We start from the raw sequence: 18,130 nt of genomic DNA, 5'->3' as shown, positions 1-18,130 counted from the left end.
ACCTTCCTTCCGAGGAGTGGCTGGTGGGTTTGAACCGCCAGCCTTCTGGTTAGCAGTCAAGTGCTTTAGCCACTATGCTACCAGAGCTCCCTCATGAGCACTAGCAATGCATATTCTAATGAGGGAGACAAATAATTTGACAATTTATGACAATGCCAGAAAGCAAATATATTCCAAGTGTTAGAAGACCAATGAAGAATCAGTGGAGTTTGATCTTGAAAGGCAAGGAACTAGCCCTGGAGATAAAGAATTTAAAGCATTTTATGCTGAGAAAACAGCTTGTGAAATGTCACGGAGCTGTAATAAGCAAAGAATGCTGAAATGATAAGTTTAGCCTACATTGTGGATGTGTATGGGCAAGAGGCTTTTGTTGAGAACAGGAAGAAAAAAGGCTTAGGCCAAAATTTTGAAGGATCTTGAAGGCTAAGGTGTTCCAACTACTTTCTAAGGATGTTGTGGTATATTGGACACATTTCAATAAGACAGTGATCATTTTGTGTATCAGAAAGAACACTTCAGCTATGGCATGGAAGATGGATTAGAGGTGAGGTGAGTGAGAGTAGAGTCAGGAAAAAACTTGGAAGTTAATATCTACATAGAAATTATGAGGATACTGGCAATGGGAAGGCAAAGGTGGCTTGTAGGATTGAGGAAGTAAATTATTAGAAATTGTTGACAAACTTGATGAGGTGGAGGATTTAGAGGAAGAGATCTCAGTAAATTAGAGGTATTAGCTGACGATGAATCTAATTGGTGAGAAATGAGTATATAACAATTACAGAAGTCATAAAAAAGAACAAAATAATAGTAATAATAATATAATTAAGAATTGTCGCTACCATTAATTGAGCAATTACAGAGAGCTTAGTACCAAGTTAAGTGTTTTACGTTCAATATCTAATTCAAATCTTCAGATGCCTTATTATAAAGTATAATTCCTCTCCACCCATTTAGGCGAGAAAGAAATTGCACTTTGGAATGGTTTAAATAATCTGTCTTTAGATACAATCTCAAATCCGTATGTTTTCAAAAGCTATGCTTTCAAAAACTAAAAGATTGCCTAAGGCACACTGTTGCAGGATTTCTAAGTAGCATAACTGCCTTATCTGATCACCACAACCTGTTTTCTCAACATTTTTATCTCATTCTTGGGTATAAATTACCCAAATTCTCACTCTGCTGGCCCTATATCATGGCTGACCCTATATTATTTATTTGTTGCTTTTCTGAGTTTCAAATGATTCCCAATTTTTGTGACTGTTTTGTGCTAGTAGACCTTCCCTAATGCTTTTGTCACAGCAACTCTCAGCAGCTACAACAAATGGACAACAGAGGACACCAAATAGACTGTTTAATCCCACTGTTCATGGGCTCTTGGGGCTAGACCAGTATCTGCTCTTTAGCAGATGCAGAATTAGCATCCAGAGGAGTAAACTGAGGTGAGATTGGCAGGGGGCGGGGGGACCTGAACAGAGATGAAGGACACTTTTAAAAAATGATTTTTATTGATAAATAATTCTTATAAAATACAATTTACCAATTTTAAATAGACACCCTGATGATTTTTCTCCATTTCTTACTCCCCTCATCCCCTGGTTACCATTTCTGTAAAATCTTTTGTCTCGATGGATATACCTGTTATGGATAGTTCATAAAAGTGGGATCATACAATATTTATCCAGTTGTTTCTGGTTTATTTCACTTAGCTTTTCCAAGGTTCAGCCACATGGTGGAATATATTAGAGCTTAATTTTTCTTTATAGCTCAATAATCTTTCATTGTGTGTATATAACACAATTTGTTTTTCCATTCACTGTTTATGGGCACTTGGATTGTTTCTACCATTTAGCTATTGTGAACAATGTGCAATGAACATTAGTGTATTTATGTTGGTTTGAGTTGCTGTTTTCAATCCTTTGGGGTGTATACTTCTGAGTACTCCTATAGTTAACTTCTTAGAAATTGCCCATCTATTTTTCAAGCACCTGAACCGTGTTACATTCCCACTAGCAATGTACGAATGGTCTGATTTCTCCACATCCTTGCCAACGCTTGTTTTTTGGTTTCTGGTTGGAGAATATTTTTAACATGTCTCTACTCATATATCTCTTTTCTACTGTCAGCTCCTTTGCCTGAAGCATCTAGTGCCTATCCTGTCAGCCATGTTCCATTTTTCTCTCTCTACAGGGAAAAAAAATCCCTTCTGGTATGATAAGTTAATTTGTTCCATTCCATAAAAATAGGATTAGATTTACATTTTGTCAGAGACATAGCTAACAGCTCACTCTTCACATATGTTGGTAAGCATTCCACACAACAAGGCTCCACTGTTTAAACAAACAAACAAAACAGTGAAGATGTAACAGAGAGGTTGATGAGAGTTATTGGAATGTTTTATATGGTTAACATTTATTCTCTTGCTAAAGGAAAATAGGCAAAACTATGAATGAACGTTCATTACAGAGAAGTTAGGTACTAGGTTTTTTTTTCCTAAAAATCTGAAATAGTTTTAGAAATGTAAAATTTTTAGCAACACATCCATTATAACATAATTTCACTGACACAAAATCATACTAATGTTCCCAAAGACTTTGCTATAAAGAAATTTCTGACTATTTAGTGTCATAGATTCATATAATCTCATATATGAAAGGGAAATTAGACATTCCAACTCCAATACATGAATATCCTCCTCCATAATATTTATAAAGGGTCACCCTGCACCTAACACAAATAAATAAAAACACACATTACAAAACACTAAATGAAACATTTTAGAGAGCATAATCATCATAATAGAAAAATTGATCAAATGCTGATGTGACAGGCCCTCTCATCATAATTCTTTGAGGAGGAATTATGTTATCTCCATTTTGTAGATGAGAAAACTAAGGTTTACAGGTATATGTAACATCCTACAGTTCACTAATCAATGTGCCTGACTTTAATTTCTAAAAAGAGTTTGAAATAAGCCTGTTGCTGTTGCTGTTAGATGCCATTGAGTCAGTTCCAACTCATTGCAACTCCATGTCTAACAGAATGAAATATTGCCCAGTTATGCACCATCCTCAGAATCCTTGCTATATTTGAAGCCATTTTTTGCAGCCACTATGTCAATCCGTCTCAATGAAGGTCTTCCTCTTTTTCACTGGCCCTCTCCTTACCAAATATTATGTCCTTCTCTTGAGACTGGTCCCTTCTGATAAAATTTCCAAAGTATGTAAGACAAAAATCATACTGTCCTCCCTTCTAAGAATCATTCTGGCTGTACTTCTTCCAAAACATATTTGTTTGTTCTTCTGGTAGTTCATGATATATTCAATATTCTTCACCAATACCATAATTCAAAGGCATAAATTCTTCTTCTGTCTTCCTTATTCATTTTCTTGCTTTCCCATGATATGTGATGATTGAAAATACCATGGCTTAGGTCCTAGTATGAATCTAGGAAAATTGAAAGTTGTCAGAAATGAAATGGAACACACAGAGATCAATATCTTAGGCATAAGTGAGCTGAAATGGACTGGTTTTGGACATTTTAAATCAGATGATCATACGATCTACTATGCTGGGAATGACACACTGAAGAAGAATGGCATGGCATTCATCATCACAAAGAATGTACCAAGACCTATCCTGAAGTACAATGCTGTCAGTAACAGGATTATATCCATACACCTATGAGGAAGACCAGCTAATACTACTACTATTCAAATTTATGCACCAACCACCAAAGCCAAAGGTGAAGAAATTGAAGATTTTTACCAACTTCTGCAGTCTGAATTTGACCTAACATGTAATCAAGATGTGTTAATTATTACTAGCGATTGGAATGCAAAAGTTGGAAACAAAGAAGAATCACCAGTAGCTGGAAAATATAGCCTTGGTGATAGAAATGTTGCTGGAGATCATATGATAGAATTTTGCAAGACCAACTAATTATTCATTGTAAATACCTTTTTCAACAACACAAATGATGACTATACACATAGACTTCACCAGACGGAGTATACAGAAATTAGATTGACTACATCTGTGGCAAGAGGGGATGGAGAAGCTTTATATCTTCAGCCAAAACAAGGCCAGGAGCTGAATGTGAAACAGATCATCAACTGCCCACATACAAGTTCAAGTTGAAGTTGAAAAGAAATAAAAGAAGTCCAAAAAAGCCAAAATATGACTTTGATTATATCCTTCCTGAATTTAGAGACCATATAAAGAATAGATTTGATGCATAGAACACCAATGACCGAAAATCAGAGGAATTGTGGAATGACATCAAGAATATCATCCATGAAGAAAGGAAGAGGTCATTAAGAAGACAAGGAATGAAGAAAAGACCAAAATGGATATCAGAAGAGACTCTGAATCTTGCCCTTGAACAGAGACTAGCTAAAATGGATGGAAGAATCCACAAAAGACTGAACACAAGATTTCAAAGAGCAGCTCCAGAAGACAAAGTTAATTATTATAATGAAATGTGCAGAGACCTGGAGTTGCAAAACCAGAAGGGAAGAACATGCTTGGCATTCCTCAAGCTGAAAGAACTGAGGAAAAAATTTAAGCCTTGAATTGAAATATTGGAAGATTCCATGGACAATAAGTTAAATGATGTAGGAAACATCAAAAGAAGATGGATGGAACACATAGAGTCACTCTACTGAAAAGAATTGATAGATGATCATCCATTTCAGGAGGTGGCATATGATCGAGAACCAATGGTATTGAAGGCAGAAGTTGAAGCTGCACTGAGGGAATTGGTGAAAAACAGGCTCTAGGAATTGACAGAATACCCATTGAGATGTTTCAACAAACAGATGCCCCACTGGAGGCATTCACTCAGTTATGCCAAGAGATTTGGAAGACAGCTACCTGGCCAACTGGCTGAAAGAGATCCCTATTTGTATCCTTTCTGAAGAAAGATGATCCCACAGAATGTGGAAATTATTGAACAATATCATTAATATCACATGCAAGTAAGGTCTAACTGAAGATAATTCAAAACCATTTGCAGCGGTATACAGACAGAGAACTTCCAGAAATGCAAGCTGGATTCAGAAGGGGTCATGGTGTGAGGTATATCATAGCTAATATCAGATGGATTTTGGCTCAAAGCAAGGAATACCAGAAAGATGTTTACTTGTGTTTTATTGACTATGCAAAGGCATTTTTATTGTGTGGATCACAACAAATTGTGGATAACATTGAGAAGAATGAGAATTCCAGAACACTTAATTGTACTCAAGAGGAATCTGTACATAGACCAGGAGGCTGTCGTTTGAACACAAGGGAATGCTGCATGGTTTAAGATCAGGAAGAGAATGTGTCAGGGTTGTATCCTTTCACCATATTCATCAATCTGTATGCTGAGCACATAATCTGAGAAGCTGGACTCTATGAAGAAGAATGTAGCATCAGGATTGGAGGAAGGCTCATTAACAACCTGAGATAAGTTGAAGACACAACTTTGCTTGCTGAAAGTGAGGATGACTTGGAGCACTTACTGATGAAGGTTAAAGACTGAAGTCTGCAGTATGGATTACACCTCAATATAAAGAAAAAAAAAATCCTCACAACTGGACCAATAAGAAGCATCACAATAAATGGAGAAAAGATTGAAGTTGTCAAAGTCTTCATATTGCTTGGTTCTAGAATGAATGCCAATGGAAGCAGCCATCAAGGCATCAAAAGACATAATGCATTGGGCAAATCTGTTGCAAAAGATCTCTTTCAAGTGCTGAAGAGCAAAGATGTCTCCTTGAAAACTAAGATGCACCTGACCCAAGCCATGATATTTTCAATCACCTCAAATGCATATGGGAGCTGGACAATGAATAAAGAAGACCAAAGAAGAGTTGATGCTTTTGAGTTGTGGTGTTGGCAAAGAATGCTGAAAATACCTTGGGCTGCTTAAAGAACTAACAAATCTGTCCTGGAAGAATGCAGCAGGAATGCTCCTTGGAAGGGAGAATGGCCAGATGTTATCTCACCTGCTTTGGTCATTTTGTCAGAAGGGACCATTCTCTGGAGAAGGATATCATGCTTAGTAAAGTAGAGGGTCAACAAAAGAGGGGAAGGCCCTCAACAAGATGGATTGACATGGCGGCTGCAGCTATGGGCTCGGGTATAGCAGGGATTGTGCTGGTGGCACAGGACTGGGCAGTGTTTTGTCCTGCTGTATGTAGGGTTGCTATCAGTTGGAGACAACTCGATAACACCTAAGAACAACAACAAAGTCCAACACACCTTGGTCTTCAAGGTTAACATCTTTGCTTTTTAACACTTTAAAGAAGTCTTTTGCAGCAGCTTTTCCTAGTGCAAAGCATTGATGAGTTCTTGACTATAACTTCCATGGGTGTTGATTGTGGATCCAAGTAAAAGAAAATCCTTGACAACTTCAGTGTTTTATCCCTTTATCATGATATTGCTTGTTGGACCAGTTGTGGACCAACAATACGACAGTATTGTTTTCTTTATGTTGATGTGTAAATCATACTGAAGCCTCAAATTCTGAAAAATTACTTTTGTAGGAGTATTCTAAACTATTCAGGTTCTTGAAATATATAACATTGATGAAAATATCTAAATATCGCTTACCTATCAGCTCTCAGTATTGTTCAGTACACCATGGGTAGAAACTGGTCTTACAGGAGACCACATCAAATAATAAAGAAGAATTTCAGTAAGATATGGAGAAAAACAGGGCTGGTTAGGGTGCCAAAACATTTGCTTTTTTTTTTTTTTTTTGTCATCACCACCTATAGCAATGGACATTCTTCCCCTCCCCCCATCTGGGTTCACAGGGTCATGACATTGGGAGAGGAAGTATCAGATTTGATAGATTCACAACGTGAGCATTCACTACATTCAAAGTGAGTTGGTATGGATTTTGTGTGGTTAGGTGGGGAGATGGAGTATATTAGTATGAGTATATTCTCTGGAGTGCTCCAAATTTCCCCATTCTTTCTGTGGCCATAGTAAACATTATCAATTATTAAATGAAATATCAATATTTGTCATGTTAAATTATATATTTGGTGTTTACTAATGAGTCTGGGATTGTTTCACAATTTAAAACAATGATTGGACATACCTAAATTATATCCACACAGAATTTGACCTTTGAGAATTACAATTTGTAGAATAACCAACTAGATTTCTTTTAGGAGCTCATAATAGGCCATAACATTTCTGCTTATCTTGCTCTAAAATCTTATTAGCATCAAAATAACAAATGACCCTTTATAATAGGTTTTCTTCTCCTGTGTTGGACTTTAAAATGGCTTTCTCTTTTCATAATAAGCTATTTGTGTTCACTTCATTTTGCTTCAGTCATTTTATTTTTGTCACCTTTGGTGCTATCTCAGTGTACTATAATGGAATGATGCTGATTCAGACAAGCTGTAATTTTTATTGCACGCATATCTCAAAACAAATTTATAAGCTGAACTTGATATCAGAAATGAAGATGATATCAAGGGAACATGCCTTCATTCTAAATTACAAAATACACCGCTGTTCTAAGTTTGAAGTCTGTTGAATATAATGTATTGAAATAAAAAACCTTTCTGATTTCAGGAAATTTACATGGGCAATATATTGATATTCCTTTAAATAATTTATTGTATACAAAATAGTTTTCACAAACTAAACTATTTTTGTTATAACATCAGATTGTAAAGCTATTACATTGAATGAAGCTATGTCACAAAATTCTCATTATATTAAAAACACCAACATTTCTTGAATTGTGATTTGGGTGCAAGTTTACAGAGCAAACTCATTTTCCATACAATAGTTTTGTATGCATTTGGTTTCATGACATTGACTACAATCCCCATAATGTAACAGCTCTCTGGCCACTTCCTCCCTCTGGTTACTCTTTCTCTGTGTCCTTCTTTCCTATGCATTCCTGACCTCTGTGCTATCTCTCCATCCAAATACTTCCCTTCTGGTCTCCCATAGTTGATTATTTTAAGGACTGTACTTACCTGGTGTAAATGTTCACCTCATACACCTGTGTATTGTTTGACTAGAAGCCACAGAAGTTAGTTCAATTCCAGCCCTGAAGGGTCACTAGGGGCCATAGTCTCAGGGGTTTCATAGTCGTAGTGCCTAAGGCATTTGACTGCTAACCAGAAGGCTGGCAGTTCAAACTCACCAGCCACTCCTTGGAAGAAAGATTGGGCAATCTACTTCTGTAGTGATACCACCTCAGAAACCCAAGGAGGGGTTGCTATGAGTCGGATCCAACTTGACAACAATTAGTTTGGTTTTGGTTTTGGTTTTGATCAGATCAGTAAGACTAGTCTTTTTTTTTTTCTTTTTATGATTTTGACTTTTGTTCCATGTTTTTCTCCCACTTTATCCAGGATTGCCTATTTTTATCCTTTTCCAGTTGGTTGACAGTGGTAGTCAGGTGTCATCTAGTTCTTTTGCTCGCACAATCATGTAGGCTGTGGTTCACATGGTCCTCTACTCCCTTGGACTAATTATTTCCATGCTTCTTTGATTTTCTTCATTGATCCTTGCCCCAGACAAGGAGAGACCAATTGTTACATCTTAGATGACCACTTGCAAGCTTTTAAGACTCCACTTGTTACTCACCAAAGTAGAATGTAGAACAATGATTTTGTGTAATGTTATGACAATTTAGCTTGATGTTCCCAGGACCATGATCCCAAGCCCATGGACCCAGTGACTTACTCCCTCAGGGAAAGCTGCCAAAATTTTATTTCATTTTTCTTATAAAATGCTAAAAGAGTGTATGTATTTAATAATATTTTACTAGTGTAACTATTTGAACCAAACTGTTATGAATGATTATATGTTAAGATACAGGCATAAAAATTTCACTCCTAGACTATGACCTCAACTCATCAAATTGAAACCTTCTGGATAGTTATAATCAAGATTACTATTGTCTCTGCTTTACTGAACAACTGCCAAGCAGCAACTGATCAATCTTATACTGGTAGGATTTCTGATGAACCTTGGCTTGAGCCTTCTACACCAATGACACCCATAACCTTCAGGTTCTTTCTGGTGCTAATTTTGTACAAGTACCTATCTCTGGCCCTTGTATTTATAAATATATAAATGTATATATTTTATATACAAATATATAATAAACGAAGTTAGCTAATCTAACCTGCATAGATACGACTCATTTTTCCCTCCTACATTACCACTCTAGGGACTCTTCCACTAAACACCAGGAAATACGTTAAAATATTAATATTTTAATGCAGTTTTGGAAGCACTGGTAAATGAGAAGTAAATTGATCTTTTGGAACACAGTTCTTACTGTCATAAGAAGGTAATTACAGTATGTCCCAGGAGCAAAGGGCTGGACCCTCTGCTTTTTTGCCTTCAGTTATTCATGTATATTGTCACATTAGTTTATCCTTCACAAATGGTAGAATTAGTGCAATACTTGTAGAATATTCCAGAATTTTTTTTTCTTTTTTCTTTGTAAAGACTACTTTTTCAAAGCATCATTTTATGCAGCAGGTATGTATAGCAAAAAGGAATTTTCATGGTAGTTGCCATAGGAGAAATTATATATATCAACAGTACAAAACTCAGTAAAATGCAGATTATTTTTTGCTGGAAGTTGCCATTAGAAATTGGTACGAACACTCTTTTAGTACACATAGCCCATAATTTACTGTTTGCAGTGTATTTGTGCACAGGATCGAGATTGATGACCTGCAAGAGTATTCCCAATAGCTTTGCCAATCCTAGTGTTGGTGCTAAAGACCTCCACAAAATCATTAGCAAATCCCATCTAGAAACAGACTGAAAGGTCAGGTAGATATAAGATGAGATTCATGGCCCATGGCTGTGGAGTGTTGTAAATATTTATTTCTGTTCAAAAAATTGTATAGTGCTTCATAGCATTTTCTTCCATCCCCAGAAGTTAGTGAGTTTCAAGGGTGCCAGCATTTGATTTTGAACAGTATGCCAAAGACATACCTTTGCTCATGAATATCAGTCATTACATTTGAACCCCTATTAACTTCAAAGGCGCTCTGGTAGCATAGTGCCTATGGCACTTGACTGATAACCAGAAGACTGGAGGTTCAAACCCACCAGCCACTCCTCAGAAGGAAGGTTGGGCAATCTACTTCCATAGTGATACTGCCTCAGAAACCCAAGGAGAGGTCTCTATGAGTCAAGTCTGACTCAACAGCACATAACAACAACAACATAATTCCAAGGGTTTCGAGTGAATTGATAATTAGTTTCCCAAATTAGAAAATACAGAGGTGGCTCAGAAACTCCTATTAAAAGAAAATGACCAACCACTAATCTAGAGATGGATAACCTGGGACAAGTAGGTATTATTTTAAGCAAAAGAAAGCTGAAAACAGGCTTGGCTCTCCTGGAGCACAAAATTTATTCTATTTAAATACAAATAAAACACACACACACACACACACACACACCCCTCTGAAGTAAGCACAGCAAAAGAAATAAGAGTCACCATCTTGCAGTGGAAAGAATATAGACTCTAGAGCTAGACAGACCTACATTTGAATCCTTACTGCATCCCTCACTAACTATAGCCCATGAGGAAGTGACTTATTCTACCAATGTAAATTTCCTCATTTGTAAAATGGATGCAATATTTCTGAACTTGAGGCATTGATGTGAAAATAATGTATGTCAATTGCCTGACATATATATAGTAGTCACTCAATAAATAATTTTCACAATCACTAACACATGTAATAGCATGTTGTTGTTGTTCTTTGCCATCGAGTCGGCCCCAACTTATAGTGACCCCTCCTTGGGTTTCTGAGGCAGCATCACTACGGAAGTAGGATAGCCCAACCTTCCTTCTGAGGATATGAAAACCAATAAAAGAAAACTAAGTGGAAAATTACAGTTGCCCAAAATATCATCATTAAATGCCCTAAATGTTAAGCCTTAAAAATTTATTAGCAGACACATGATTCCAAAAGATGCTGTTTATATAAACTGTAATTATTTTATAAAAAATATTTGAACTTTACTACCTAAAGGAATAATAGCAAAATTTATATAACATATTGAAGATTTTTAAAAATAATAAAATTATTATATGATTATCTAGAGACCTAATTTAATTTGTCTTTGCATTGATGACACTGTTAGAATTTCCCCTTTAATGAAGGCTCATGGAAAGATCATTTCCTTATGACTACAATCTTTTACCTTTTTTTCAGTGATGATTATGTATTCTCATACTTTGTATAAGTGCCATACACCCTAACAGTATTTCTCCTTGTAAATTCCATCTTAATAGTAGGAAATGGTAAAGTAAGAAAAGCAAGTTAATATCTTTCCGAATTAATATTGTGCTTTGACTGCTTTCATCTTTATTTCCAGTTAAAAAATTTCAGTACTCCCTTGTGTCTCTCTTCTCTCCCAATAATCAAGGTCTCTCCAGGACCTTTCCAAGCAAACAGATATCCCTTATGGCACTGTCCTGGACTCTGCAGTCTATGAGCATGTCCGCATGAAGGGAATGAATCCGTTCGAGAGGGACAGCATGTATTCTCAAATGTGGCGAATGATCAACCGGAGCAACGGATCAGAGAACAACGTTTTGGAGTCCCAAGCCGGCTTTCAAAAGGTATGGCTCTTCACTAATACTTTTTTGCAATGTTGTCCTCCATGTTGCAATCGCTGAGTTGAGATTTGTGATTTCCTGTTTTTCTTTAATTCTGAAATAGAGTTATGGTTAAATTGTACCTTCTAGTCATTTAAATAAGGTTTTGAGGAGACTCAGTGCACCAGTACAAGGAATTGAAAGTCCTCCGTGATGTGTCTAGCAGATCAGTTTCTAATGTAATTTCAAAATTTAGAAAAAATGAATTGACATTTTGTTCAGAAAAGGATCAAGGACTTACAAAAATGAGGATGGAAAAATTTTAAAAATCCCATTCCAAATATCTTTTAGGTTATCAGATTCTCCAGGAATTTTCTATAGTACATTTGTTTTTACATGAAAACCTTATGATTATGTAATACTGTCAAACAGTAAAAGTTAATCTTGTCAACAAATAGTTTTCCAGCAAATATCTGTTTCTATTTCCAAAAGTGAAAATCTTTATTTACATCTTATTTTTCTAGAACTGACACTTTATAAAAAAAGGCTTAGGTAATGGTCTTTTATGTGAAAAACTTCAGTTATTTTTCATTCATGGCTGCAGTATATTGACATATATACAGAACAAGTCTTTCTTCCTCAGGCCCTATCAGTGGCAGTGAAGAGAACTCAATGCATTTGGTTTTTGTTTAGAATTGTCTTCAGCAGCTTGCACAATGAACTGTGGTTGCCCTTCAATAAATTATTATGGAATGAATGAATGTGTGATGTCAATTACAGCAGCAATGGTGGTACAAATTACTTTTCTCTATGACCTTTCTCAGCATAATAATTTGGATCCCAAATCAGATTTCTATATTACGAAGTCAGACTCAAATAGTACTATGACAGAGAATGTTTTTTGTTGTTGTTGCTTTAAATATATATGTACATATATATATATATATATATATATATACACACACACACATATATATATACATATATATATATATTATATGATACATTTAAAATACTAGTCTGGCTACAAACAGTGGAGTACGTATGTCAATTCTGTTTAGTTTCCATTTTGAATATTTTATATAAGCAGCCAAAATTATAAACTCCAGCATTTTTTCCTTAATCTAGTCCTGCATGATTGCAATTCCTGAGCTAAACTTAGTGTCCATTGCCAACATCTTTGAATTCAAATCAAGGCTTCTGTGAAGAATTCAGATTTCCACATACAATATAATGACATTAATAATTTTAATCAGATTTTATGTATTTCATTTAAAAATGGAAATGGGCCCTTAATAATACTTTCACACACATAGATGTTTGTGTGTGTGTGTGTGTGTGTGTGTGTGTGAAAGTATTATTAAGGGCCCATTTCCATTTTATATATATATATATGGTTTTAGCCTGCCAACAGGGCCTCTCAAAGTCCTCTTGACTTGTAAAGTGTGGCTTAAGGGGATTACTTTAATAATTTTCTGTGTTCAGTAATCGTCAGAGAATCAACACACAAAATCAACACCCTGAAGAGAATGCCAGTTTCACTGACTGAAATCCTTAAATGTTGAAAACATTTAAGCTAAATGTTGTCAGTATACCAGTACCCATGCAAAATTATATTCTGAATATCCTCTAAGACTTTTTGCTAGTCAAGAGCTGTCTATTATATGAAAGTCAGATGTTTTCAGTGAAATGAGTTTGTAGTCACTACATTATAAAAAATTATTTAATAAATATCAGTGTAGCATTTTACAGAGAGCACTTTAAGAATTGTGACAATCGTTCTATTTCAAGAATACAACTGATGTTTAATAAGAGCCCAAATAAACAGGGGTTGGCCCTTTCATAGCTCATCTTGTCATTGCACAACTAAAGATAGTTAAACAATGCCATCTTTTAAAAGGTACTTTTAAGCCTGGTGAAACCACTGAGACTATGGCCCCTAGCTGCCCTTCAGATCTGGGATTGAACCCACACCTGTGGTTTCCAGTCAAACAAAGAACAGGCAAGTGAGTTAAACATTTACCTCAAGTAGACACACACCCTGGAGAGAACAATCATGGGAGAAGGAAGGGCTGTTTATGCACAGGGAGACAGCTCAGGGCGCAGAAGAGTATGGAGGGATGGACACTGGGGTAACTATGGGGAGGAAGTGGGAGGGGAGCTGTTGCATTGTAAATTTTGGTCAATGACATGAGACAAAGTATATGTGAACTGCTGTATGAAAAGTGAATTTACTCTGTAAATCTTCACCCAAATCAAAATAAAATTAAAAAAAAAAAAAGGTACTTTTAAATATTTCTCCCAAAGTCAATCTCATGTTTATTTCAGATTCTTTATATAATAAAGTCAACTATTTCTTTCCCTCACATCAAAATTAAAAGAATTATTTCCCCCTCTACCTTTTAATTAAATCTTCCAGTAGAACCAAAATGGTCTAAGGAAATAAAAAGTGCATTGTTATCTACTTTAAAAGTTCCACTTTAGACAATAGTTCAGACATTTGAACCTAATTGTAAATGGTTATGTGAAAATAACTAGTACAAAAGATCAAACTTTACAGAAATTATCATTTTTTAGTATTCTTCTTTTAAATGTTATTTATAAACTGACTTTTCCTATAAATAATGCTAGCTGAAAGAAATTCAGACCCAATGGCTATACAGACCTATATTTAAAAAAAAAAAAGAATGAGCCAGGTACAAAAAGCCCTTTCATATCTCCCAAATTTGTTATTGTTGTTAGGAAAGTTTAAAACACTTCAGAAAAAGAACACATTTTATATCACGTCAAAAGCAATAAGCCAGATGACAGGTGGCTTTTATTAACAAATGAAGAAAAACATGAAGGCCTAAGTTTTGACAGAAACTCAAATTTCTGAGAAATACACATATTTGTGGTACATTTTGGTAGCATTAGGACAATAAATAAACTATTTAATACATATAATTTTAAGACAAAAGTGGCCCAAATGGAAATGTCATCTCTTTATTGCTTGAGAAACATGAAGTTATTAAATATTAATGTTTCCCCTCCCCCTTTCCTAGGTGATCATACTGTGTTATCCTTTGGTTCTTCAAATGAATTCAGTTCCCAAATGAGAAATTATCTCTCCAACGGAACTATAGGTTCACCAGATTCTGCTAAAAGAACAGAGCATGTACACTTATATTTGTTGAGTTACAAATAGACCAGAAATAATTAATTAATGAGAAGGTTTTCATGAAACAGTAGGAGGAGGTTCATGGTCATCATCTAGGACATTAAAATCTTTCATTTTAATTCTTGCTTTTAAATCCCCTAAACACTTCCCCTCCCATACCAAGGTAGCTTTAAAATAGCTTTCAGCTCAGTGATAATCACTGTCATAGATTGAATTGTGTTCCCCAAAAATACGTGTCAACTTGGCTAGGCTATGATTCCCAGTATTGTGTGGTTGCACTCCATTCTGTGGTCTGGTGTAATTGTTCTCCATTTTGTGGTGTGTTGTAAATCCTACTCTATATGTTAATGATGAAGGATTAATGAAGGGTGTATCATCAGTCACCATCCCTACTCAAGTCACCATCCTTACTCAAGTCATACCTTTACTCAAGCCACTAACTTATTTAAGTCACACCCTTGTTTGAATCATACCTTTTATCTTACAAGAGATAAAAGGAGAGAGAAGCAAGCAGAGAGGAAAAGGACCTCACTATCACCAAGAAAAAAAGAGCTGGACATGGGGAGCATCTTTTGGACTCTGGGTCCCAGCACTGAGAACCCCTTGATCAAGAGCAAGATTGATGATGCTACATATGGAGATCTCCAAAGAACCAGGAATATTTCTCCTCAAGCCAGCAACATGAATTAAGAATTTTAGCCTCCTAAACTGTGAGAAAATTAATTTCTCTTAAGGCCCATCCACTCATGGTATCTCTGTTGTAGCAGCACAAGGTAACTGAGACTGTCATGATTTTCCAATGGCCACCTCTAGAGAATGTTTTAGTGGTTATAAAAAGTATTCAGCCCCAGATTCCACCATTATTCTCCACCTTCTTATATGGTATCCTTGATTTGCTACTGCTGTTGCTAGAACCAGTCCTCTTACATCAGCCTAATAACTCTAGCAGTCATGGAATTGATAACTGATTTTGAGAAATGATGACATGGATGTAAAGTATCTCAATAGCTACTTATGATACCCTTAAGGAAAGGAATGTCCTTGAAATGTTAGCTATGGCCTCTAACTCTTTCACCCTCATTTCACTAACCTCAGTTTCCCAGACTCTGGATATTGATCCTAAAGTGTTCCTTTCTTAGTTTTTCCCAGAAGTCCATTGACTCATGAAGTTAATGTCCTCTAAATACTGAGATTGAAGGGAACATGTGTTGAGGGGAAAAGATGGCTGACATTTTAGTGTTTATTAACTATCCAAGGGATGGACTGGACTTGAGCCTTAGACTAAGTGTGTTAAAAGGTACTTGGAAGATTTATTTTCTTTCATATTGTTTATTGTTAAAAATAAATTTGATTTTTTAAGGATTAATGTAAATCCATAGTTTATATGTCAATTTCAATTTAGGACAAAGCTCCCAAAGTTTACAACCTCTTCTTTTATAGTATTATTCCAGAGAAATTTGATGTTCTTTTCTCCCAACAGACATACATGTTCCCAATAAAATATTTTTGAAACAAACATCCATGTTCACTCATTAGTGAATTAAGTCATTAGTTTATATATTTATCAAATATTTGCTAAGTATCGACTCTATACCAAAAAGTCAAATTCATTGCCATCATGTCTATTCCAACTCATAATGATCCTGTTAGGAGAGCGTAGAACTGCCCTGTAGAGTTTCCAAGGTTGTAAATCCTTATGGAAACAGACTGCTACATCTTTCTCCTGTGGAGAGGTTGGTGAGTTCAAACTCCCCACTTTTGGTTAGCAGCCAAGAGCTTTAACCACTGTGCCATCAGAGCTCCTTATATACCAGACATTTATCTAGAAACTGGAAATAATTGTCACTAGGTTCTTCACATATAGAGTCTAGTGATAGAAAAGGGAAGTAAAACACATATTCCAACAAAATAATTTAAATTGCGACAAATTATATACGTATAAAATAGATACTGTATTGAGTTGTGGTGTTGGTGAAGAATACTGAAAGTACCATTGAATGCCAGAATAACTAATAGGTCTGTCCTGGAAGAAGTGCAGCCAGAATGCCCCTTGGAAGCAAGAATGGCCAGACTTCATCTCACCTATTTTGGTCATGTTGTCAGAAGGGATTATTCCCTGGAGAAGGATGTCATGCTTGGTAAAGTGGAGGGTCAACAAAAAAGGGGAAGGCCCTCAATCAGATGGACTGACACAGAGGCTACAATGATGGGCTCAGGTATAATAAGGACTGTGAGGCTGGCCCAGAAATGGGCAGTGTTTCATTCTGTTGTACATAGGGTCGCTATGTGTCAGAGCCTACTTGATGGCACCTAACAACACCAACAACTTGAGGTACAATGATTAATTAAGGTTCTCTGAGGAGATGAAATATGATATGTCTGATGAAGAGCTGCCCATGTAGAAAAGAAGGTAGAAAGGGCATCCAGACAAGGTGAAAGAGAATCCAGGAAGAAGTCAGTTCCTTCCAGAAACATAAAATCAACATGCCTGGAATATGTTGAATGAAAGAGCATAGAGTGAGGTTGTTGTTGTTGTTGTTATGTGCCGTCGAGTCGGCCCCGACTCATAGTGACCCCTCCTTGGGTTTCCGAGGCAGTATCACTACGGAAGTAGGATTGCCCAACCTTCCTTCCGAGGAGTGGCTGGTGGGTTTGAACCGCCAGCCGTCTGGTTAGCAGGCAAGTGTCTTAGCCACTATGCTACCAGAGCTCCCAGAGTGAGGTTAGAGTGAGGTTAGTAGCCAGCTAAATGGAGATTTGATTACAGGGTCTTGTTTTATTCTTATGACATGCACACATACACACATCATCTCCTTTACATTCTTTACAGCAACACAAAATGGTTAACTTCATACCTCCAGGTGCTTCCAAAATAATACATAAATCTGTACAAAGATAGAGGATATAATTTGCCACATAACGTCTTTAAGTAATCATTTATGAATCAAGATATTATATACCTGTCCTCTAAGTCTTCAATATTATTTAAGAAAATCTCTACTTTTCCTGATATTTACTTAGAGTCACCAAATTTTCTGGGACATGTTAATTCTTGAATTTTTTATAGTTATGTATTTCAAACATATGAAATCATATTTGGCATTTGTACATATATACCGGGAGCTCTGGTAGCATAGTGGCTAAGACACTAGACTGCTAACCAGAAGGCTGGCAGTTCAAACCCACCAGCCACTCCTCGGAAGGAAGATGGGGCAATCTACTTCCATAGTGATACTGCCTTGGAAATCCAAAGAGGGGTCGCTATGAGTCAGGTCTGACTTGATGGCACATAACAACACAACAACATATGTTATATATATTATTGTATATATATTATATGTTATTATATGTGTGTGTGTGTGTGTGTGTGT

The 18,130-nt window shown here is 36.1% G+C and overlaps 1 protein-coding gene across 1 annotated transcript in view; it reads left to right on the top strand.

Annotated features, from left to right (window-relative positions):
* The window catches only part of GRID2 (glutamate ionotropic receptor delta type subunit 2), a 1,108,517-nt gene that overhangs the window by 793,524 nt on the left and 296,863 nt on the right, over positions 1–18,130 (top strand). Inside the window, exon 12 of the mRNA XM_042782610.1 lies at positions 11,428–11,623. Within this exon, the coding sequence (XP_042638544.1) occupies positions 11,428–11,623 (196 nt within the window). The remainder of the gene's footprint in view (positions 1–11,427; positions 11,624–18,130) is intronic.

The sequence above is a fragment of the Orycteropus afer genome, unplaced genomic scaffold (assembly GCF_000298275.1).
Source record: "Orycteropus afer afer isolate SDZICR_OR568_19922 unplaced genomic scaffold, OryAfe1.0 scaffold00389, whole genome shotgun sequence".
NCBI classification, from domain to species: domain Eukaryota; kingdom Metazoa; phylum Chordata; class Mammalia; order Tubulidentata; family Orycteropodidae; genus Orycteropus; species Orycteropus afer.
This window is presented reverse-complemented; position numbering and strand designations above follow the sequence as displayed.